Raw genomic sequence first — 25,535 nt, 5'->3', positions numbered from 1 at the left:
AAAAATTGTTAGTAACCCTGCTTGTTGAGGAAAGCTTTATTTTGTCTCCCGGTGAAAGTTAGTTTTAAGGACTAACACCAATCTACCAGGAACCGATTTAATTGAAAAAAAGGACAAATTGAGATAATAACGACAGGAAATCGGAGAAGGGAGTGAATGTAGGTTTATGGTTGCATGGGTACATAACGAAAAATTCTGGAGAGCATCGGTTGTCTAATGAGCTCGTCGATGGACACATGCTGTAATGTACAAGCGGTAAAATGCTACAGTTTTAAACAATATGCCATTCGCGCTCCATCCAAAATTTTGTTTGACAAGTAATTATGGATCGGAAAAATTTAACTACTTTTTGAACATGTCCAGAGAAAAGTCCCCAGATCTCACCTCCGAATTAATTAAACTTGATAATCGCATACATCTTTGAACGGCGCAACAAACTGATTGTGAAATGTACCAGGTTTAACCTAATCTCGAAGTTCAGGGCATACAAGGAGATTGAAAAAAATGGACTGCAAGAGTATTTCATTCTTTGAAAGTATTAATACGGGAACAAACGCAACGAGTGTCATGCAGTTCACGGTCCGAATTCTACACATAATACTATGGACTTGCGCAAATTATCAATTAAATAAACAATTTTTAAATCAGAATCTGCCATCCTGTTAGAATAAATGGAAGTTTGTATGCTGGGACAGTTACAGTTAGCCAGTGTAACTCCCTCTTTAGGATCCCTCTTTCGGGATTTATTTTTGGACCCTTGGCATTTTTGTTATTTTTTCGTGCTCTGATAGTGCAATCTGTGTAAGTGCAATCTGTGATGAGCCTCGAGACTCAATAGACCATTAGCTAAACGTGGCTCATACAGGAATCCACTTACCCCTCTCTTTCCCACGCTCCTGCTCACTGCGTCGTCGGCGTCTCGACGAACAATAGCTAATGACGGTTGCCAAGCGATGCCGGGATCCTCAGCCCCTCGCAAAATTACTTACGCTTCATTAACCATTTCACCGTCACGCTAGGATTCGTCCAATTTTCAAAAAAAATTGTTTCGCGAGTTTTTAGCAATTTTTTCCTTACTTTCCGTTAAAACACGAATTAAAAGAGGTCTCATTCATAAAAATCGGCCAAATAGAAGAGAAGTTACAGTATTCGAAATCCGAAGAAATCAACAAAACTTCTCCAAACAAAAAATAAAATGAAGGGGGAAAAAAAGAAATGTATAAATTACAATTTAATATGATTGACCTCAGAATGTGACAAGCAATTCAATTATAAAAAGGAGAAAAAATTGAGTGAAATTACAAAAAATTAGCCTCTTGCAAGGGGCTTCCTTGTATGAGTTTTGACCTGAAGACAAGTAAATCCCGTTATATTATTAAAACGAAATTGACTCCATAGTTTAATGCCTTAGTTTCTTGAATACGATTATTTTAAGCACTCGATTTATATCAGCAATTTTACCCATGAGGTGATTTCCTGAGAGCTGATAATATCACGAATTTCTCATAGAGCCCTTCAAAAATGGCTTGCTTTTTGGGCAGCCGATTCGGCCATCAAACCGGGGTTTAAATGGAAGCTGATAATAACACAAAGCTCTGAGAACAATTTTAAGATGAGTATAGGAACGGTTTGTACATTACGAGGAGAGGCGGGCATTCTGTTCAGCATATCGATACATAAGTATTTTCACACGTAGAATTCAATTTTCACGTCAGGGAGTCGACATATTTTGATTTTTTTCGATTTTATACGGAAAATTTATGGTTTTTCGGGATTGAAATTACTTACAATTGTTTCATGAAAAATGAATGCACCCAAAATGACTATAGCATTTTGACTTTCACATACCTACGTGCACTCACTAAATTGATTGGTAAATTCAAAGAGTGGGTACATCGACCTGGTATATCAAGTTTCTGCGATTTTTTACGGCAAATCGGTAGATTTTCGGGATGTGGATTGCTTACTTTCAATTCATGAATGAATAAAGCATGGACATGGTTGAGCTTCTTTGCATGAAAAGATGTTTAAAATAACAAAATCAAGACATATTTAATACAATTGCATTTATATCGAGTCAATTTCTTTTCAATAATATAACGGGATTTATAATACCGGTGATTTGGGTATTTTAACCCCAAAATACCTTTAAATCGACTTTATCTTCTAGGAATTCGACAGAATTTTTCCTTTCTTCGCTTAAATTTTTCCGTAGCACTTTTCCTCAAGAATCTGATAAGATTTTGCTTGAGGCGGATCAAAAAACTTAAATTTGTTCGAATAGCTTTCTAGATTCACAATACACGGTCTCGTCAAGGTGCGTCGTTGACCTTGCAGTGTTGGATCGTGAATTCTCCTGTTGTGCTGCTTGCCTTTTTTGAAATCTCTGTAAATGAAAACTAAAGGGGTTGATATGTGCTTTTTTATTTTATTCATAAAAATATATGAATACATAATACATCGCAAGAAATAAAAAATACATGTATCATTCAATGATTATTTGGGTACAACAATCGTCTAATAAGATGTCTTCGTTGCCGATCGCTATAGATGTCTTCGTTGCATCTCACTTGTTCAATGATTTCAGTACGTATTCTCTCAAAACTGCAAGACCTGTAAGCCCTGAAAAAACATCTTCCGAGTCCTCGGTGGGTACTTCTTGATCTTGCTCGGTGTATTCGTCTAGTACCGTCTCTTCGTCAGAATTGGAAGCACTCTTATTATCTACCTCTTTTGCAGGGTTTTCTGGTTGAGCGGTATCACCCATGGGATCAGATTTTGTTGGCGCCGGACTATGTGAAGCATCACTTGTTTCTTGGGACTGAGGTGTATTTTCTTTTTTTGAAGAATTTCTTGGTGCTTCAGGAGTTAATTCAGGGGATGACGATCCTTTTTCTTCATGGGGTTCGGCATCATCAACTTCTTCTTCATCGTCAAACTCGTGTAGAATCTCCTCTTTTTCATTGTCATCGGGAACTTCTTTATCATTATTCATCGAAGGCCCTTCCATTTTATTTTCATCGTCTTCTCTGTTTGGTGCATTTAACATCTTAGTTTCCTCGGGTTGATTTTCCGGCGTCACAGCATTATTCTGAGGTAAACTTTCGTCCGAAAGTTCATTCAACTTACCATCCTTATCCTGCTCAAGATCCTCATTTTCGTCATCAATGAAGGTTTCATGTACGAATTCATCTAAAATCTCCATAGAATTATTCGAAGCAGGAGATGCGTTTTCCACGGTAGGGGATTCTTGTTTAGGAATGGAAGCCTCTTCCTTTGGGTCCTCTTCAGCTGTTTCAGGAATTGAGGATTCTTGTGGGTTATTAAATGCACTTTCTTCGGGTTTGTTCACTGATTCAATTGGTTCCCCTACTTTATTTTCTTCATCGGCCTCCTTTGGAATACCTTGATCCTTAATTTTGTCATCAGACTCGCCAGCGTTGCTTCCCACGTCCGCAGGAGATGGATGATCGCTTCCATCTTCGACAAAGTCCTCTATTACCTCCTCGTGTTCAATTTCTTCAGGCTGCTCTTCCGCATCAGGTTTCTGCTGATTTTCTACTTCTTTAGGTTGGATAATTTCTTCATTTAAGGGACCCAAAGATTTTGTTGCGGTAAGAGGATGAGCGTTGGCATCACTCTCGCTGTCGTCTTCGTACTCTAGTACCTCTTGTTCTTGCTCAATTTGAGGATGCTCCGGATCTACCGCATCCTCTTCATTATGTACTGCCTCAGCTTTTTTTTCACTCAAAACAGGTTCATGGACTTTGGGTTCCTCGTCGATTTTGGCATCAGTAGGATTTGTGCTGCTTGCTTCATCTTGCACTTGAGTCTTTGGAGCTTCCTTTGGACTTGAATCTTGATCTGCAGTACTTTCTCCATTAGGTGCAGATTGTCTTGAGGATTCCCCGATACTGCTGTCATTTTCGGTGATTGGTGTTTCCTCTTCTTTCAGAGGCTGTGCCGGAGCATCTGGATTTTCAGGGTCACTATCCTCAAATTGCTCTAGTACCTGTTCCTCTTCAATATGTTCCTCTTCAGGTTCTGAGATGTTAGGTCCTCCATCCTCACTGGGTGCGGGTTGTGATTCATTCTCAGTTCCAGTACCCTCAACTTCTCGAGTCACAGGTGGCTCTGGTATTGCGTCTGAATCCTTTTCAGCACCTTCGTCAGAATCCACTCTGCGTTGGGGCTCTGGCGTTTCTGATCCATCCTGTTCGGACCCAGATCTTGTATCCGAGTTCAAATCCCCCTTTGGCTCGGTATCGATTTTCTCCTCCTCGGGCTGGGGCGGCATATTCAACGATGACAATGGTTCATCAGAAGAGGCAGGCAATTCCACAGGTCTAGACGATTCATCACTTGCCTCAGATTTCATTTCGCGCTTGATCTCTGCGTCATTTGGATTTGAATTTCTTTCTTCTTCTTCTCTTGCGTTGGCGTCTTTGGTGTTTCTGTAGGCTTTGAATCATGATTTGCAGAATTATCCTCGTTTGTTATAGGTTTCTTCAAAGGGTTGTTCATACTGTCTTCAATTTTTTCAGCGTTTGGTTTTGCCGCTTGCTTTGAAGTCTGTGCCGGATCGTTTGGATGTTCAGAGTCGTCATCCTCAAACTCTTCTAATACTTTTTCCTCGTCAGGCTGTGTGATGTTAGATCCCTCATCCTTACTAGGAGGAGATTGTAATTTATTCGTTCCAGTGTCTCTCAACTCCTGAGTTTTTGGATTATCAGAGTCGTTGTCTTCATACTCTTCTAATACTTTTTCCTCTTCGGGCTCTGCAATGTCTCCATCCTCACTGGGAGGAGGTTGTGATTTATTCTCAGTTCCAGTGTCTTTCTCCTTTTGAGCTTCAGATGGCTTTGTTGCTGCCTCTGAATCCTTTCTAGGGTTTTCCTCGGATTTCATCTTGGGTTGAGACTCAGGAATCTCCGATGTATCTCCCTTTGACTCAGAATTTGCTTTTGGGTTTATTGAGTCCGTCGATTCCTCCACCGGTTTCTGAGATTCACTTGTCTGCTCCTCAGGGTGAGATACGATATTTGGCGATGACGAAGATGACTCAATAGGCAATGCAGATACTGGTGGAAGGCCAGACGATGACTGAACCTCAGGCTCTTTTTTCGATGGTATTTCTTTATTGGCTGGTATATCTCCTGAAGGATTTTCATGACCTTCCTCGGCATTGGGGTTGGTGACAGTGTCGTCATTTGTAGGAGACTGTGGTAGTATGGAGTCTTGATTATCCTTAGTGGTATCAGTATCTTTCGCGGGTGGTACAACACTAGGCTCTGTACTTGGTTGAAGAGATTCTTTGAGGTCATTACTTGCTTTTGGCTCGTCAGGAGTTGAAGAAAGCGTATCCGATTTGACTGGCTCCTTTCGTGGCTGAGAGTCCTTGTCCTTCGGTATATTTTGAATACCAGGTGATAACGATGACTCAAGAGGTGTATCAGGCCCAGATGAATGACTCTCAGGTTCTATATTTTGAGCTACATCCTCCTTATCTAGCTCTTTCTTTATAGGTTCATCAGAGCTGATCGCAGTGTTGGGGCTCTCAGGGGGCTGAGGACTTTTAGAATCTTGCTTGTTTTCATCAGTGGCGTTAGACTCTTTTAAGGGCGATCCATCGTTGGATTGAGAGTTTTTCTGAGGCTGTCCAGGATTAATCAAATCTGATGAGTCATCTGATCCGGTCGCTTCTTTCATTTGATCCAAATCCACCACCTCTTTTCTTGAGGGCTCTTTCTGCTCATCAACCAGACTGGCTTCAGCGTCTGGATTTTTAGGTGACTGACTGTCGACAAAATCTTCACTTTGCTTGTCGAGAGCTTCCATCGGTGACCCATTTATTCTCTCTGGAGTTGTTTGCCTCGGTTTTTCATTTGTAGTGCCTAAATCAGAATCATTAGGAGTTGAAGTTTTATTTCTCGATGCAATTGTATCCTCCTCTCTTAGAGAAGGAGTGTCTTTCTCATGAAATAGAGGCTGATTATCGGATGACAAGGGTGCCTCATATGGAGTTTCAGACGATGCGATTGGTTTTGGTGATGCCTCCTCCTCAAGTTTTTCGGGAAGTGTCTCCGGGTTATTTTGGTCCTTCTCCGGGGACTGTCCCTGTTTTTCCTTGATATGACTGTCTTTAGTGTCGAGATCTTCAGGCGGCTGCTGGTTTGTAGAATCCTCGTTTTCTGAAGGCAGTTTCCCATCGTTACGACTGTCTTCTATGTTGAAGTTCTCAGGGGATTTCAAGGAATTCTCTCTTGGGTGACTGGGAACGTCGCCGACTTCCTCTGGATTTTGCTCTTTCGGTTCTGAACTTGATGAACTTGGCTCCTGAGAATTATGAGCCAGACTTGACTCGTCAGGGGTTGCCGATTGAAAATCTGAGTCACTCGCTTTTTTCTCCGCTGGTGTGTCAACCACTTCATGATTAGATTCAGGCTGATGCTCCGATACCAAGGGTGACTCACGAGGAGTGGCATAAGTCTCTTCCTGTTGAGATAACGGTTTGCCCTCTGTTTCTTCTTCCACAGGTACGTCTTTCATTGTTCGCCTCTTTTTTCGGAGGTTCCTGCTGTTTTTGATCACCTAGATTATCTTCAGTATTTGGACTGCCTATTAATGCTTGGCTAATTTCTTCCTGATTAGGTTTTTTCTCGTCTGATCTCTCCGAATCTTTCTCAGGTACAGGATCAGGTATTTTCTCCTGAGACTGAGGTTCAGCATCTGACGACGGTGAGGTCTCAGCAAATCTTCAGACGTTTTCACCGGTGGTTCCTTGAACCAGGGCCAAGGCCAGGCCCACGAAGATGGAACAACTGGTTGGGTATCCGGAGGATTCATAGTTGTCTGGTTATTGGCTGCATCCTGTGGCATCATTTCGTTCGAAGGATCGCTGTCAACTTCAGGTTTATTTGAATCAAACAATTCAATCGTCTGATGATTAGAAGGAGGCTTCATCTGTACAGTTAAGGGTTTCTGAGGATTTTGTTCCAACCTATTTCGCATCGGAGTAACAGATTTCAAGACTGGTTCTGTCGCCTCGGGTTTCGGTGCAGTGTCATTTTCGTCAAACAATTCCATAGTCTGATGATTAGAAGGAGGCTTCATCTGTACAGTTAAGGGTTTCTGAGGATTTTGTTCTAACCTATTTCGTATCGGAGTAACAGATCTCAAGACTGGTTCTGTCGCCTCGGGTTTAGGCACAGGATTCTCCGGTGCGCTTGAGTTGTCAACATACAGTTGGTTCGGTCTATCATCTGTTCGCTCTTGCGTCTCATTAGTCTTTACATCCGGTTTTTCAGGGCTGTCACTTGCGCTCTGATTTTCAATTCCAATTTTTGAAGTTGGTAACTCTTCGGGATTCACAATTTCAGGACTTTTGTCGGAGTTTTGTTCTGGACTCGTCTGAGGTGCACCTTCCTCTTGCGGTTGAGGCTTCAATACTTCCTCAGCATTAGATTTTTCAGAGGACTTTTTATCAGGATCCTGTTCCTTCAGAGGCAACTTTGATGGAGTCGGTACGGATGGAGTCACTCGACGTTTCCTCCGTCTGCGTCTCATAGGCATTGGCTTAGCAATTTTAGGAGCAGCGTCCTCTTCCTTTCCTCTTGATGTCACTTGAGGGTTTGGAGTGGTTGATTCAGACGGAGCAACCGTTTTTAGATTCCCAGCAACAGGATCTTTTGAGGGTGCCGCTGGTAATATTTCAGCAACAGCAGGTTGAACCGTGTATTTTGGTAATGGTGTAATCGGAGAATCTTTTAATTCCGGTTTTTGAGGGTTTACATGGTTTAATTGAAGATCGTTAGACCGTTTTAGAGGATGCGTGAACGAGAATCTCCCCGGTCTTTCCGGAACTTTTCTTATTTTGGGAGGACTTTTATTTTTTACGTTTTTGTGTTTTGGAGTCGTTACTCTTAATGACGGTGTTCGCATGGTATCCGCATTCAGGGTAAATTGCCGTCTGTTTGGGCTATGTGAGTTTCCATGAGGGTCATGATGGGTTGGCAAATGCTTTGACCTTAAATTCGACGAAAGTTGGTCGTCAGCGTCATCATCGTCTTCGTCATCATCTTCTATGCGCCTCCTAGGATGATGTTTCAAATTCTTCCTTGGAGGAGTTCCACCGTTTGATCTATTGCTTTTCCTCGGCGCGGGAAAATGGCCGCCTCGTAGAGGTCGCTCACAACTTTCTGGTAATGATTGAAGAACTCTTGTAGCTATACTATTTCCTTGCGTGAGAATGTCAGTCCCAGATTGAAGACTTCGAGATGTCACAGGCTGATACGAAATGCCTCCGTTCAATTTCCGCTCCTTTTCGCTCAATTTTTTCACGTCATCAATGTCTATATTGTTCTCTCTTAAAAACTGACATAATTCTGAGCCATGTTTTGGTGAGAATGTCATCATAGTTATCAATTTTATTTTTAATTCATTTTCTTCTGGTGTCAAATCGTCAGCATCTTCATCCTCATATGGCGCAGGAGTTTCTCTTCCAGGCTCTATGAAAGTATTCCTCCCAGCCAGCGAATTCGGTACAGGCTCGAAACCGTTATCTCCTTCAACGTAAATGACATCATTGTACTTGCAAGTGCACAGTAAGTTATCACAGTAGCCCTCCGCACCTTGTCCAAACAATCTGCATTTGAAAGCACACGCTCCATTGCCAAAAAAGAGGACACAAGTTAAATTTTTACGCCTCCGAGGTGGCTCGGGCTCGGGTCAGTTGCTGAAAGAAAATGAGGACACAATAATGGTTAATTAAAGAATCAAATGGTTTTTTTTTCGCTTTTATCCTAATCATGATACAATTATCAATCATTTAAAATCCAAGACTGTTTATGCAAAATAGAACAAAAAATTACTCGCGAGCATTCCGGCCTTTTTTCTCCAGTTCATTGCAGACGCGTTTCGCTCCCTATGAGGGGCTTCTTTGCTGACACATTATACCTACTAACACTAAAACTAAGACACTAAAAGATCTAACGATCAGGATCTACAAGAACGAGCTAGCGTCTGCAATAAACTTGGAAAACCAAGGCCAGAATGCTCGTGAGTAATTTTTTTGTACATATTCCACTGGCAACTTCAACGTTAATGTTTATTTAATCTTTGAAAATTAACCAAAAGTTTGAAGTTCAAAAATCATTTCTGGGGAAAAATGAGATGACAACTGCTCTATAGTAGATTATCAACTGCAAGCATGCAAATTGCCTATGATTTAAGCAAAAAGGTGAAATCTACTTGAAGCTAAGTTTCTAAATCACAAAGACACTAAATTTCGAGAATCCTTTTAAAAAATCTAGCAAATTCTCACCTATGTCTCCCAACGGTCAACGGTATCCAATGCTGCTTTTTGTAAGTCTGAAGGTTGGCTTTCGTTTTACTGTAATTCGCTACATATCAGGGCAGTACTTAATTCGGTGTAGTTTGCTAGTAATATTGTTGAATATTCGATACTGGTTTCTAATCACATTATTTGAATGAAAATTCGGCAAGACTCGACCTTTATAGCTATCTTTCCCATAAATTACCAATAAAAAGTCAGCCAAAGTCTCCCTTGCTACAACGAATTGAGCGCAGTCTGAGCTTCAATGTTTCAGATGATTCCTGATTCCTGATTTTCAAGAACTTCGGTCCTTCGAAATCCCCCCCCCCTCCTTCCATGATACATCTAGCATGGACCTCTCGGGAGGTCCTCTCCACCTTCCGAATAATCATATCACGCTCTTTCAGATATCCCCATTTCACGCGAGGAATCGGCATTTTTGTGTCATATATTTTCACTAAATCGCTCAGATAATTTTTAAAAGTCGGTAAATTTTGCCGATTTCATACGCGAGTCAGATGAAGCGTCAAACCCTCTTCTCCCCTCTCTAGGCTGCCATCTCGGGGTTTGTGGCGTAATTTTTGGACGCTTTTCAAATTTCAAAGGACAATATCTATTCAATTTTCAATTTTTGATGAGCTGTTGCGGATCATACGTGTCAGGGAGTGAAAAAGGAGGGGAAAAAATCCTCAGATATTTATGAAAATTCATGACATAGATTATTAAAATCGACCGAATATGATGAATTAGTTAAAATTTAAAAACTGCGTGTTACATGAGCTGCTGTTTACATCTTAAAAATACGTCAGTGATAGAACCCTCTTGGGAATCTTTTACATCATACTTATTCATCGTTGCGACAGAATTGAAAATTGTGAAAATTACAATCGGCCGGTTGCGTTGGTCACAGCATCGCGTTTCGATTATTTTAGCTTATAGATAAGCAATAAAAAAATAGATGTGCCCAAATACCTAGTTTCAACGTCCAATGTAAACGGCGATATCGCCCTTTGGGAAACACCGCATAAGACGTACTCAGAGGCGGATCCAGCAATTTGGCAACGCCGGATTCCCTCCATTTAAACCTATGATAATTAATCGATTCTTGCCGGAGCACTTGGCCCCTCCAGGAATCGATATATTTCCATCGGTTTAAATGGAGAAAAACAATTTTGCCGATTTGCTGGATCCGCCAATGTTTCTCGTACGTCATCTACTACGGTAGCACATGCCACGGTTTCTTCCACCTTGGATTCATCGATTAACGATACACATGCACATTTGCACCAGTTGCTCGACTTGAAAGTCGGATAAACCAAGATGGAAAGAACCATGGTATGCACCATCGCAGTGGATGAGATCATGCGCCCTTTCGTTGAAGGGCGATGATTCCGCAAATGAGAACGTAGGAACTTAGCGATTGGACCGATCTCATTATTTTTTGCTGATCTTTAAACTGAAATGATCAAGACACGTTTCTGTAGCTGGCGCAACTGACCAACTCGGAACTATATCCCTATTTTGTGTATCTTGTTTTTCCAGTATAGTTTGTACATCGAATGAGCCTTCATTCTCACCCTCAATCAAAAAAGTCAATCCTCTGAGGATTCGTGTACCTATGATCTGAAGTTTAAAATCAAAGATTGCATACCTGCACTTCTACCCCAGAGTCCAGCGTTGACATTTTGAATGAAAACGGCTACTGAAAATATACCCAGAAGGGTGGATCGATAGTGCATGATCCTATTATTCTTCAACACATGAGTGCGAATACTCGACAATTCCGCGTACTGAACTGCTGGTGTTGGGGACGGGTGCACTGCGCAAAAGTTCGCTCATGTAGCACTTTTATTAAAATTCATCGCGAGTTGTCTGGCATTTGATTTTTCCTGTTGAATTTCCCATAGCTGACGAATTGTGCAGAAACGATCCGTTTCTGCAACCAGTTAGTGAGCTTACTAACGTTCTGACTGCGTTCCAATGACTCATTATAATAGTTCGAAAAATTAGGAAAGTTTTTTGAATTTTACAATGCGGTACAATTGTTACAAAGACAATATTCAGTTTATTAAGTATAAAGATCAAAATAAGACATTTTAAAAAGACTCTTGTTTTTCAGTAAGCTTTCAGGGATGTGGACTTATTTAGGATGTATGGTATACGGATAAAGGAGTATACTCACACAAACGCTCCTTTACAATGCTCTAAAACTTATTCATTTATGCGGATCGTTTCACCGGAATTTATCCGCCCTTTTTCATAATCAATTTTGTTTACTATTTTATGCGTACTAACTCAGTCGTTTATAGCAACATAATGTAATGAGCTTAACAGGATATTACAGGAGCACAAATGACTGCGATATTTTTGCCACCAACCAATGAGTTTTACAAGATGCAATTCAATGCATTTTGCAAGAGTCGCTATCTTTTGAAATGTTGTTAAATTGAAATAATTTTGTTTCGACTGTCGACTCATTTCATCAACTAAACGAGATGGACCAACCACTTGATTTGAACACTAACCATTTAAAGCGTTTTTTCTCGCCCGTCATACAAATCCTTCCCAAGAATTTTAGAATTTAAGGGAAAATAATTAAAATTTTAAGGCTCAACTTGACAAGCTGGGTACAGGCGACTCAGAAGCGCCATTATCAATCGTGTCACACGAAACATACTCTGTCGAATCATTAATTATGCCTGCACGTCGGAAAATGTATGAAGTTGATAGGATCCACCGCCAAAACAGCTGACGTGATTCTATCCCCGTAGCGGATTTCGTCATCACCATGATTCGTGTCAGATAGATTTGCACCTGTAACCTTCTGAGGTGCACCGCTCTTGCAAATCGTTTATGATGGCCGAAGCAAACAGGAATTGTAAGGTAAGAGAAATGGGCATATCCACGGTGAAATTAACACAGAATTTTCATCTCGGTTGCGGTGTATCAAATCTCCACTTATGTTTCTATTTTTAAAAGTGACCAAACAGATATCGACGGTGAAACTACCAAACCCAACGTATCTCGGTTTGCGACGTCGCAGACTTCCTGTCATACTTATTTTTTAAATGAAAAAACTATTTTTTTTTATTTTCTTACGCAGATTGTGAAGTTATGAGTGCATTTCAGACTTTGCCGATGCGCTCATCGTGATTTTTGAGGCATTATCTCTAAGAAACAACTCTTATTTTTGCTCTAGCAAAAGTTTGCAACAGGCCCATTGTAAGGTAAGAGAAATGGGCATATCCACGGTGAAATTACAAGAATTTTCATCTCGGTTGCGGTGTTTCAAAATCTCCGCTCTTATTTTATTTTTTAAAAGGTGACCAAACAGATATCCTGTCGGTCCCCGTAGTCCGCATGATAATGATGATAAAGAGGGAGAAAAAAGAATAGAATGACGAACAAAAGCACTGGAATTCCTGTAGAACTCATTCTCAGTAAAAATTATCACACGAACGAGGGCCCAGCAAGGCCAAAGCCAAACCTAGAGAAAATTAGGAGCCCGGTCGTGTTGCAGGAACGGATTCACCTACTTGCCGCCCATGGGCCGCCTGTATTTTGCCGCCCCCTTCTCATTCGTTTTGAAACATCAATAAAAACCATCAAGTGAACGTGCCAGCGGGGGAGATGTGCATGAGACGCGTTTACTCGTGTTGGACACATTTTTTGGGAAAGCCCTGCTAACACTACTAGCAAAAGTTCACGGAACTTTGCGCAAAAGTTAAGTTCCGTAAACCTATCTCTGTGTGGACAAGGCCTTCCACTCATATGAAATGAACGAACAAATTATAAAAAAACAAACATAAATGTAGTTTAATGATTTTAACTTCCGCCGCCGAGCCGCGCAGACTACATTGTGTTTGGCGCAATGCGTGAAGTATTCACGCAGTTTCGAAGGCGCTAAGCGTTTCACGCTGACCGCACTGTCTTTGGCGCAATGCTGAAGTATTCATGCTTCTTGTAGGCGTATCCGTTCACGCTGACCGCAGTGACCGCACTGTGTTTGATGCAATGCGTGAAGTATTCGTGCAGTCTTGTAGGCGCTATGTATTACACGCCGACCGACGCGCCGAGAGGGCTTCTCCTTTTCATCTCAAGTCCTCGTCATCATTTCTCTCTAAGTCGCGCCGTTCCAGGCCAAATTGCGTGTTAGGTTTCTCTCTTAACTCGACTAATTAAAGGTGCTATCTCTTGTATCACTGAAAGACGACAAAATTAGTAATTACTATACCCTCAGGAAATGAGAGATTTTGTCGCCTTTTCTCGTTTGTAATTTTTTGTCAAAATCCGATTTTTTTTTAAAAAAAAAGTGCAAAATTTGCCGCCCCCTTGATTTGCCACAATGGGCCGCGGCCCATGTGGCCACCCCCTTAATACGGCCCTGTCGTGTTGACACGGAAAAGCAACACTTTTGTGAATCAATTTTCATTATTTTTTTAAAATCATCACGTATATTCATTTATTATTTTTGCATTAACTCTTAGTTTATCATTAAGACCTCGATACACGAATACAGCAATTTTGGAATATAACGTTTCCCACAAATTGATTTTAAAGTGATAAATAGCAAATTATCTCAGAAAAAAGAGAAAAAAAGGGGGAAAATAGACTAAGTCACTCCTCCACGCCACGTTTGATAATTCCTGATTTCTTCCCCGAGCAATGAATTGTGACATCTGAGAGCGATACCACTATTCGGCCACGTGGGCGCATGTGTTGCCTACCCTTAAAATTGAAGGCAAACTGACTTAAAGTTGGATGTACAATGTTTTACGAGGTTTTCCCTGGCGCCAGAAAAATATCCTGATAATGCTCGATTTTTCAGGTTGTTACAGGTGGACCCCCGAACTCGGTCTTCTTGGGGGTATTCAATCAACCCCCCCCCCCCAACCCCCCCTCACCGGTCCCGGAGCCGGGTCCCTTAGAGTCTTCCGCTTGGCACGAGGCGAGGAACCTACTCGCCCTGTATTAAATAAATATATCTCAGTGCGACCTCAATATTATACCGCAATTTTTGTCCGTTCGAATTAAGAACAATTCACATGAGGAGCGAGGGGGGGGGGGGTGGGCAACGATGACGTAGACCAGCGGAGGAGTCAAGTGAGCAATTGAATAGTGACAGGGGGATATGAGGGAATGAAATTAGAGGTGAATTCTGTTTCCGGCTAATCGTTGTTGGGGCTTGTTCATTAGCTCGGTAGGTGTCGTTTCAGTGAGGAGATTCGGTGAGTTGCATTTCATCCGGAGGCGCCTTAAACCGAGGGTGCTGAGCTGTTGCAACATTTGGGGAAGAGTTGAGTATCTCCGATCTCATGGCAGCTTTTGATCTGCAAGTCGCTCTGAGAAAATTGTGTGTTTAGAAAACGTATGAAGTTCACTCTCGTTTCCAAGGGAGGAAGTTTGACGCGAATTGATTGCGGTAGATGCACGGGTCACGCAGGGGGGGGGGGGGGGTCAAGCTTTATGCTGACTTTTAACGCACGTTGTTCGTCGGTAAAAATAATTTTTTTAATCATTTTTTTAAAGTTTCCTCCATTATTTTCTGGAAAATTGGGGATGAGCAGTCTCACGCAATTCAAAAGGGAGAGGGTTGAGGAATTGGCTTACGCGAGGGGGAGGGGGTTAAAAACCCGGGGAATATGGCTGAGATAATACTTAAACAGTCTCATATTATTTTATATGTTTTCCATGTTCCGTGAAAAAAAATTCATTCCATTTTCCTTAATTATGCAACTCCAGCATATAACATATATCTATGGGGAATCGGGGGGCCTCAACATGCTGATAATCAAAATTGATAGACAAATCAATAGACAAAGAAGACAAAGAGGAAATGGAGCGATCCTATTGGTTAAAACAGGAGGCTGTAATGAACTAATTTGGGAAATGAAAGACTAGCTGTAAGGCTCTCGTATAAAGGTTGCCGTTAGTTCGTCTAACACCAATTTCCTTTGTCTAATGCCACCACCCGCTTTCACCAATAGAATCGCTCCATTTTCTCTTCGTTCTTTTTGTCTATCGCTATGTCTACCAATTTCAATAATCAGCCTGCTGTCCTCCTAAAAATTTGAGAGTCGTGTTTTCCCGAAAATGGGACGAAAAACGGGCCCAAGTTTCCCCTCCAAAAAAAATTCAAGGCAAACTTTTAAGCTCATACGGCCTAATTTTGGATTTTTCATGGCCTTTCAACGTGGTTTCAAGTAGCTTTTGATCCTGTTTCAATAATGAGCAATAGATATATTTACTTGGCGATCAAGGATAAAACTTGTGGCACCACCGTCGGGAAGACTGTCATGGATGGCGAGGAAAGTGGCCCCAAACCTGGAGGGCCGGCTAATTAATACATTTCATTGTAGGGCCCTTGCGCCGAGACGCGATGCACCGCTCAGGTTCACTCCTAATTAAGACCAAATGTGCATCTCCCCGCCGGCGCGCGGCGACGATTCGCTGTGACGATTATTAGTTCCTTAGTTCGGAGTTTCATAAATCATCTCTCGTCCGTCCTCTCGTGAAGCTCAAGAGAAGTACACCGTACTAGTGTGGCGTGCTATGCGATATATCGATTGATCTGCCGTTTAAACCTATAGAACAGGATCGATAGCCAGGATGTTCGCAACGAATACTTTCATAATCGATTCTTCACCACAGCTTAAAATATTGGAAATATCGATTCTCGATTATTCAAGCCTCGCCACTGGAGTGGATCTTACTGTTAACTTCGCACAGAAAAAAAAAAATCCGGCCGTGGGAGCTGCAATTACGGACTATATAGACATACCGTCCGTTCCGGGCTCAAAGGCCGAAAATTCCGGCTGCTGGAGCTACGACACCAGCAGCCGGAATTTTTGGCCTTTGAGCCCGGAACGGACGGTATGTTCCTTGATTTCAGAAAGGAAAGCTCACTCTGACGCAGTTGATTAAGGGCTACTCCGGTTGAGATTTCTCTTCTGTTTCTTGAAGGAAAAAATGGACCGCGTCAATAACAAAGGAACCAAGCCACATCAGCTACTGCAAAAATTTTTTTGGGGAATTTAATGTTTTAAATGAAAACGGTTGCGCAGATTTCTGTGCAAATTTCAGTGAATATCCTGCCTAGTACGAAGCAAATTCCTTAACATTTTTTCCCTTGTGTGGGAATCCCCACAAACGTTCTCTTGTAAAAAATTAAATTGCTCGGTTAAATTTGGCAATAGCTAATGTGCCTTGGTTCCTTTCTGCCAAACGCGGTCTAAATGGTTTTGTAACTAATTGGCGAAAAATCCGTTGAGAAAACATTTCCGCTTTTAAAACTGCATGAAAATACCTACCAAATGACTAAGAGGGACGCATTTTTGAAAGGAACTAAGCGCCAATTTGAATTCTTTTTGGGAATTTTAGAATCCCGGGTAGCACGCTTTATCAACCGGGACTAAGTGTCATGGAAAAACATTGTGAGCACAGGACGAAATGAGCTCGTCGCCAAGGTCCACCCGCTAATCCGACCCGCTTCTTTCCCCTATGCTGCTAAGTTCCGTATACCAAAAATACATCCCGGTGTCTGTCACGGTTATTCATCTTTCGGGTAATCAAAATACGATAGGAAATCTGCAACGTCGCAAAGTGTGTTGCGTGGTTTTGTAGTTTGGCGGCAGATATGTTCGGATATCGGGGATAGTTGTTTCGCTTTATAGAAAAAGAACGTCCTTAAGCGCGGCACAAATTCAAAGTTAAAACCGGATTTCTCGTTTCGCCTTCAATTTTAATGATACTTCAAGCACATCCATAAAGCACGAATAGTGGTATCAAAGAGCCGCGTGAGTTAAGGAGCCTTGATTGATTGTCGTCCCTTTATTTTTGAAGACTCAACGGTATTTTTTACGCAAGTGTCTCGGTTTGATAGTGTCGTGAAATTAAAATAAATTAAGATAAAGTTTACCCGGACAGTTGTTCCGTTTTGGTACAGAAAGGTCGTCTTTATGTGCTGGTGTTTTAGAGCCCCAATTTAGAGTTGATTCTATCAGACGTTTTTAGAAGCGCGCGTAATGCAAAGTACGGTTTGAAATTTTGACTCAGTGTTCTGCGTCGTATCAAAAAACGCTCGGCATGAAAAACATTTTTCGTTTCGACCTCAAATCGATCTTTCAGCAGTTCTGAAAAACTTTAGTTTCTGACTTATGGTACGTTTTACTGAAACATACAGAATCACTTCTATTACAGCTTCGAAGATGGGTGAAACCCGAAACGCATCAGCTGTGGGAAAAACATATGTAAAGAATTTTAATAAAATAACGATATGATCATCACAGCGTTTGGGCAAAAATTAAACCTATTTCATATTACTGAGGCTATTGTTTGTTTTTCAAAAATTAAATAACATGTAACGCTGCCACACTCGGCGTGCGGTTTCGGTCGCAGTCCGAACAGACTTCCGCCTTGTAACTAGAAGCAGAAGAGGATGTAGATGAAGATAGAGCAGAGTAATAAGAAGAGGAGAAAGGAGGAAGAGGAGTCAAGGAAGAAGACGAGGAAAAAGAAGAAGAGGAAGAAAGGAAGAGGAAGAGAACGACGAAGATGAAGACGAAGAGGAAGAAGAAGAAGAAGAAGAAGAAGACGAAGACGAAGACGAAGAAGAAGAAGCGGAAGAGGAAGAAGGAGAAGAAGAAGACGAAGAGAAAGAAGAGGAGGAAGAAGAAGAAGGAGAAGAAGAAGAGGAAGACGAAGAAGATGGGAAAGAAAGGATGAAGAAGAATAAGAAGAAGAAGAGGAAGAGGAGGAGAAAGAAATGATGATGAAGAAGGAGAAACGGAAGAGGGCAAAAAGAGGAGGATAAAGTGGAAGAAGAAGAAAAAGAAGAAGAAGAAGGAGAAGAGGATATCCTCCACAGGCGGTGGTCCTGATTTCAACTAGACTTTTAGTTATCCGAAGTGGAGTGTGGACAAAAATGAAGACATAGGATTCATTTGTGCATCCGGTAAAGGGATCCGAAGAGGCAGAGCGGAGGAGAGAAACGGGACTCGTTAAACGGGGCTGAGTTACGGCACCCAGGGCCGGGCCAGGGTGTAGTAAGTGTCAAAGACGAAAGAGGATAGGCGCAGCGGCGACGACGGTCGTAAAATCACTGCCAAACGTGTAATTGCTCCTCCGGTTCACTTTGTCATGCCCTCGCCACGGCTGGGGTCACAAGGTCTCCAATAAACCAGGCAAAACCGGCATTACTGTCGTGCGCCACCGCCCTCACTCGTCCTTTGCGGCGCTTTTCCTGACAGGACCCAATGCATAGGGGATGAGGACTACATTATTTTGGTTCCGCACGGGGAAAAACTTATTACAGTAAAAGCTCGCTAAGTCGAACTACGGTTAAGACGAAATTCCGATTAAGTCGACTTTTTTTCCGGTGCCTAGACATGTCCATAAGTTAAAGGGAAAATCGGTTAAGACGAATTGCCGCTTAAGTCGAATTTACCGTCGGTCCCTACACAATTCAACTTAGCGAGCTTTCACTGTATCATATTCAGAACTGAATTTTTAAGCACAGGTATCCGAATTTTTCGGACGGAGGAACCGAACTTCACCTCAGGCGGCTGAGTTTTTTTTCCAGGCATAAGTCGTGCTTTGTTCGAAACAACAAAATGTTTCCGTTTTTTCTTGTTTTATCACGCGATTCTGAGCAACCAATGAGAGAGCAACTTCCAATATTAGGTAAGAAAAACAGCGTTGCTTTTTTGAACAACATAAAAACGACTTGCTTTGAGCACGTTGCAGTTGTACAACAATGTTGCTGTAGGGGCTCCCAAATTTTGCGCGCGAAAATAAGCCCCGCCCCCACAACACGAAACAACTTCGAACAAAACGCGATTGTTGCTTGTTTTCACAACATGTTGCGAGTGTTGCCTCCGAACATAATACGGCTATACTAAGGCCTAGTATCTGATTCCCAAGAGTAGGGATGGAGAGGGAGACCCTCTCATCAGTGCGCCAGATTTGGGGGACTCCGCGTCCCCCCTTGTGATCCAAGTGACCTATCCATGGACGGGACAAAAAAATTGCCCAGTCTCCGGACTGGGTAGTTTTGCCAACGGGATGTAACAACTACATTGAATCAATTTTAAAAAAAAAATCATATCTATCTAGCAAATCAATATGAATGTCTAATCATGCAAAGGTTGGGTGCGGGGCAATTTTGTTCTTAATCCCTGCCGCAAACAGAGGACAACCGTAAAAGTGCTCAGACGGTAGCGTTGAGCAGAAATAAAACTCATTCCGTTTCATTTTCTAAAATTTCAAAGAGGAACCAGCATTTATTAATTCTAGATTAAAAAACTTGATTTTTAAGTTTTCGATGTGTTCAACAAATTACAGTTGACATTTTGATAATGACAAATGTCTTTTTAGACGTCTAATTCTTATTCTTGTGGTTCATTCCTGAGTCCTACTACAGCCCTATTCTGCCATGCTTTGGAAGAACACCGTATGTACATTCGAGAGTTGCCAAATTTCCTCCGAAAAATGTTAATTTTTGAGGAAAATTATGAATATTTTTACTCGAAATTTTCAGGAACTTCAGGTGAGATTGCGAACAAAATCATCTTACAAATTGGAAGCAAAATATCCATAAGTTTACCAACGAATTGGTTTTTTGTAAAAAGAAATTCGGCAACGCCTCGATGTTCATACACTGAAAAAAAATTCTCGGCGTTTTTACCAAGGTCCGTAGGTACCTTTACCATCTCACTTTTTTTACCAATTATTGGTAATTTTACCAAGACAAACCGGTGAGCTTACCTAAAAACCGATATTTCTACTGTTTTTTTCAGGTATGAATACCACTTTTGTTCTGGTGCTGGGCCAGTGTACGTAGGTGTACCGTGGTGGTACCGAATATGGGTATGATGAATGAACGAAAAGACAACTACAGGTATCGTGGGTACAAACTATGTATAAGTCGATAGGCGTACAGTGAGGTGACAACAAATCTAACTGCTATGTGACTATGTCAGGAGGTCGCGATCCCGGCGCGGCGTGGTGGCCCTAGCGATGCCAAAATCAGAGTGTGGTCTACTGTCTCCTGGTTGCTGTTCAAGGGGATGATCATCATGAAGGGAAAGCCGGGAAAGAAACAGGTAGGGAATCATCCGTGCCAGGCGGTACCGGGCTAACGGGAGTTCCGAGGTCGCGGAATCGCGGACAAGGGAGGTGCCTGGCGCGGGGTTGAGAGGATGAAAAGGAGAGACAGGCGCCAGGCTGGTATAGATAGATATAGGCATGTTGGGGCACACAACACTCCTCCCTCCATGTGAGAAAAAAAAAAAATTAAAATTTTGAAGAAATTTTAAATTTTTTTTTTTTTTTTTTTTTTTTTTTTTAAAGGAAATTGGATAATTGAAAAATGAAGAGGTAGTATAGAATACATGAATGATGGAGGTAATTTAGAGAATATTAAAGAAAGTAGAATGTAGATATAGACGTAAGGAGATAGTTTGGAGAAAACAGAAGAAATGTAATGTATGTTGAATTGAAATGAAGACGAATTAATGTGAGTGAGAAACGCAGGTTGAAGATCGCTGATTACTTTTTCGAATGTAATTGGGGTTTTCATTTTTATGTTCGTTCTTAGCTGGGTGATGATTTTTTACGTTGAAATTTGCCGAGTGAAATTTAGGGAATGAGTGCAATTTTGTGAGCAGTTTAAAGGGTAGGTTGGAGAGCATGTTTAAAAGTTTCTTAAAAACAGTGTTGTCAGAGATTTTAACAGAATCTTGGAGAAAATGAAGGATCAGAAGTAAGTGCAGTAGTGTGGTGATGAAAACGGACTCGCTTAGAAAAAGAGCTGAGAAAATGAATATGGCTGGATCTAATTTAATTTTGATGTTAGAACATGAATTACACTTTGATTTATCGAGAGAATGTTCGCTTGTGGTTTTATTGGATTTAAGATTGTTAGGAGAGGAAACTATGGGCGTTTTAGTTAACACTTCATCTTTAATTTTACCAGTGTGTTGCGGTTTTGGGAGCGACTTTTTTGTCGATTTTTGTGATGGATGTGAATTAGGCGATTTATTTTTTGAAGTCCTTCCTCGGTTTTCAGAGCGATTATTTTTAGCCTCGGAACTAACATAATTTTTGGAGTTAGACTGTATTTTGTTTTGAAATTGTTTGGATTGATGATTGGGGACAGAATTGCTCTGAAAATTTTTGATTAAATTGTATGGTTGAAAATACAAATTTGGACTGTAGTTCTTGTTACTTTTATCTTTAAAGCGTTGATTTTCAGATTTTTGAAGGTTATTCGGATGGTGATTAAATCGAACGTTGATATCAGATTTTGGGATAAAATTACAATAAGAAAAATATAACGAGCTTGAGTTTTGCTGATTACCGAATTTTGAAGGGGAACGATAACTTGGGTGCTGTTGAATATCATGATGTATGCGACTTGAACGCGAGTTAGTATTTTTGCTTTTTGAATGTTTTATCTTTAAATTTGGGAAAAATGTAGTTAATAAATTTCGATTGTCAAGAACGTATGTTTTAGAGTCTGAAGTAACAGGATGAACGTTAGAAGAGTTGAAAGTGTCACTATTTGATGAATGGCTAATAGAAGATTTTGAAGCAGAAGAGGAAATTTCAGAGTACACAGGTTTGAGAAAATTTTGATTTTCATGAACATAATTTGAGCTAGAATCTAAATGTAATGACCTTGAGTTGTTCATAGAAGATTTAAGATCAGGATTTAACAATGGCTTGGTGAGTTCAAAGGTAGAATCTGTAGGTCTAAGGTTAAAGTTGGGACACATGGAAGTAGTGCTTGAATCGATCGAAGGATCAGGCGAAGAAGTAGTATTTTCAGATAAGTTCAGAGTATTGGAAAGATTATCAATACTATGCTTATCGATACTATGATTATCTATGCTATGCCTAGTAGTACTAAATGTACGTTTGCGAGAATCTTCGGACAATGAAGTTTGATGCAACGTTTGCTTAAAACTAAGAGTTTTGATTTGATTAGAATTATTTTGATTTCGATTTTCCTTAAGATTAACATTAAAATTATTAGAAGGGAGTTTTTGACCTTCTTTAGATGTGAGATCCGATTCAGGAGGATCTGAAGTAAAACTAGACTTAACATTACAGTCAGAATTTGAATGCGATTCGGAGTACGGCCTAATATCATGAGGATTTGAAGGAGAGTTTGACTTAAAACTAGAGTTAAAATTTGACTGTGAATGAGGATTCGGCTTGAAATCGTTAGAATTTGAAGCAGATTTTGACTTAAAACTAGAGTGAGAATTTGAATATGAATTCGAAGAAGTATCATGATGATTTGAGAGAGATTTGGACTTAAAACTAGAGTAAGAATTTGAATGAAGCGAATCAGAATTCGAAGAAATATCATGAGGATTTGAGAGAGATTTGGACTTAAAACTAGAGTAAGAATTTGAATGAAGCGAATCAGAATTCGGCTCGATATGATGAGGATTTGAAGGAGATGTTGACTTAAAACTAGAGTAAGAATATGAATGCGAATGAGCATTTGGCTTGAAATCATTAGGATTTGAAGCAGATTTTGACTTAAAACTAGAGTTAGAATTTGAATGTGAATCAGAGTTCGGCGACTGATCATGAGGATTTGAAGGCGAATTTGACTTAAAACTAGATTGAGAATTTGAGTGCGAGTTCAAAGACCTCAAATTATTAGAATTTAAAATCTTTTTTGACTTAAGACTAGGTTCAATATCTGTATCAGAATTTGATCCAAAGTTTGAAGGAGAATTTGAATTAATACTATCAAAATTCGTATGAGAATTTGAATCAGGGTTTGAATAACGACTTGACTTAAAACTAGAATGAAAATTTGAATTTGAGGAAGTGATCGACTTAAAAGTAGTTTTAAAATTTGAATCAGGATTTAATCGATGATCTGGAGTTTCGAAAGAAAAAGAATCAGGATTTGATGTAAAATTTGATTCAGGAACAAAAATAGAAGTACAGTTGGAAATGGAATTTGAAAGTTGATCGAGATTTGAATCATATTTGTAGCTTGATAAAAATCCTACATTCCTATTTGGATATGCGAATTTTGAGTTAGAAATTGAAGATGTTTTCTTTTGCTTCTGCTTGTTCAGAGTCTCCATAAAAGTTTCTAAATTTTCAAATGAGTCTTCTGGAATTTTATTTTTAATAACTGGAGGTAACTTTTCACTTATGACTAGAAAGAAGCATACTGCAGCTTGCTCGGAAAGGGCGTTTTTGACGAAATTAAATACACAAATTAAGAAATCATATTCGTTTTCAGTAAGTTTTGAAATTCTGGGAGAAACCATTTCTATTAATCTTCGACAATATTGAGGTTCATCCGTGGAGAATGCACAAGGAGGTTTAGCATCAGAGATAGTGTCTACATTCAGACTTACCCAAATTTTACAATTTAAATGATTATGTTCTGTAGTTTGACACTGCGGACAGTACTTACCAAAATTTTCCCGTAACTTAGACTTTAAATCACTCTGAAAGTTGTAAATTAAAGCATGCTTGAGAGTTTCCCAAGAATTGATGGAATTTGCGTTTAATTTATGGCTAAGATTTGAAGCTAATTTTGGAATTAAAATTTGAGAGACTACTTGCTCTCGAAGCAAAGGCTTGGTAAAATAAATGATAGTTTCACATGATTCAACGAATTCGCCATAATTGTGTCTGTCACCACCGGAAAACGAGGGAAGAATAACACTTAGAAAATGCGATGGGTTTTCTAAATTACACATGTTGCACAAAATTTCGATGAGCTTTGAAACGTTGAACTTTGGGCGGTGTGGTCTTGGCCGTAGTGTATCCAGAAAATGTTTAGTTTCGATAAACTTCGCGACGATGCAGTCCTGATGGAAGTATGTCCAGAAAATAGGCGAAGTGCTCGGATGTCCGTCTTCTCATCCTCTTTTCGACTGCCAGACGACTGCCAGAATGGTTGGGAGAGTTCTTTTTCAAGGGAGTAGTTCTTTTACCGACTGCGCCACTGTAATGTTCTGGTGCTGGGCCAGTGTACGTAGGTGTACCGTGGTGGTACCGAATATGGGTATGATGAATGAACGAAAAGACAACTACAGGTATCGTGGGTACAAACTATGTATAAGTCGATAGGCGTACAGTGAGGTGACAACAAATCTAACTGCTATGTGACTATGTCAGGAGGTCGCGATCCCGGCGCGGCGTGGTGGCCCTAGCGATGCCAAAATCAGAGTGTGGGTCTACTGTCTCCTGGTTGCTGTTCAAGGGGATGATCATCATGAAGGGAAAGCCGGGAAAGAAACAGGTAGGGAATCATCCGTGCCAGGCGGTACCGGGCTAACGGGAGTTCCGAGGTCGCGGAATCGCGGACAAGGGAGGTGCCTGGCGCGGGGTTGAGAGGATGAAAAGGAGAGACAGGCGCCAGGCTGGTATAGATAGATATAGGCATTGGTAATACATTCCCGGTAACTTTGCAATTTTATCTCGGTAATTCTACCACAGTCGATAAAAAATATTGGCGTTTTTACCAAGGTCCAGTTAAATTGCCGAGAAAGTTCAATAACTTAACCGAGATTTCTCGGTAAAATTACCGATCCCATAAATGGTAATTTTACCAAGAAAAAACTGGGATCAAATAAAACCCTGAATTCTTGGTAATTTTACCCTTTCCTTAGTAAATTCACCGAGATTTTTTTTTCAGTGTAGGGCGTTCTTCTTTAGCACGGCTGTATTGAGGGATAGAAAACGAAAAGTGAAGCATGACGAAGTTGGCGCAACCGCAGAGCGCTGCGGTCGGATTTTGACGGAAGTTGGGGAGTCATATATTTCAGTCAACGAGAGGACGTTTATTTTGAAAGCGCGTCTCACCAGATGAAGCACGGCGTGGAGCAGCGCTTCAGAGCGGAGAAATGGCGAAGCGAAACAAATCACGATAAAAGTAATAGACATCAACTTCACTCATCCGCGTATAACTATTTGCTGGCGCGAGCCAAATCCGCCAGTTTCTCCGACGACAGGCCTGGCTTGTCACGTGAAGTCAAGACAAGGAGTAAGAGTAGTCAATCCGTTCACACTTTCGTGTTTCCCCTCGATCTGGGCCGCGAGAAATAAACTCGAGGCTCATTTTGAATCCTCTATCTCTTCCTCTCCACTGCTAGGAATTATAACCCTAAAAGCACACCGAGAAACAAGTCTGTTTCTCGGAACTTTTTATTTTAAT

At 40.8% G+C, this 25,535-nt stretch overlaps 1 protein-coding gene across 1 annotated transcript; it reads right to left on the bottom strand.

Moving 5' to 3' along the window:
* Positions 1-6,397: 6,397 nt before the first annotated feature.
* LOC140224109 (uncharacterized) lies at positions 6,398-8,721 on the bottom strand. Its single transcript, XM_072297407.1, has one exon. It carries the CDS (start codon positions 8,413-8,415, stop codon positions 6,622-6,624), a length of 1,794 nt encoding a protein of 597 aa, XP_072153508.1. The 5' UTR covers positions 8,416-8,721; the 3' UTR covers positions 6,398-6,621.
* Positions 8,722-25,535: the final 16,814 nt, after the last annotated feature.

This window comes from Bemisia tabaci, chromosome 2 (assembly GCF_918797505.1).
Source record: "Bemisia tabaci chromosome 2, PGI_BMITA_v3".
NCBI classification, from domain to species: Eukaryota; Metazoa; Arthropoda; class Insecta; order Hemiptera; family Aleyrodidae; genus Bemisia; species Bemisia tabaci.
This window is presented reverse-complemented; position numbering and strand designations above follow the sequence as displayed.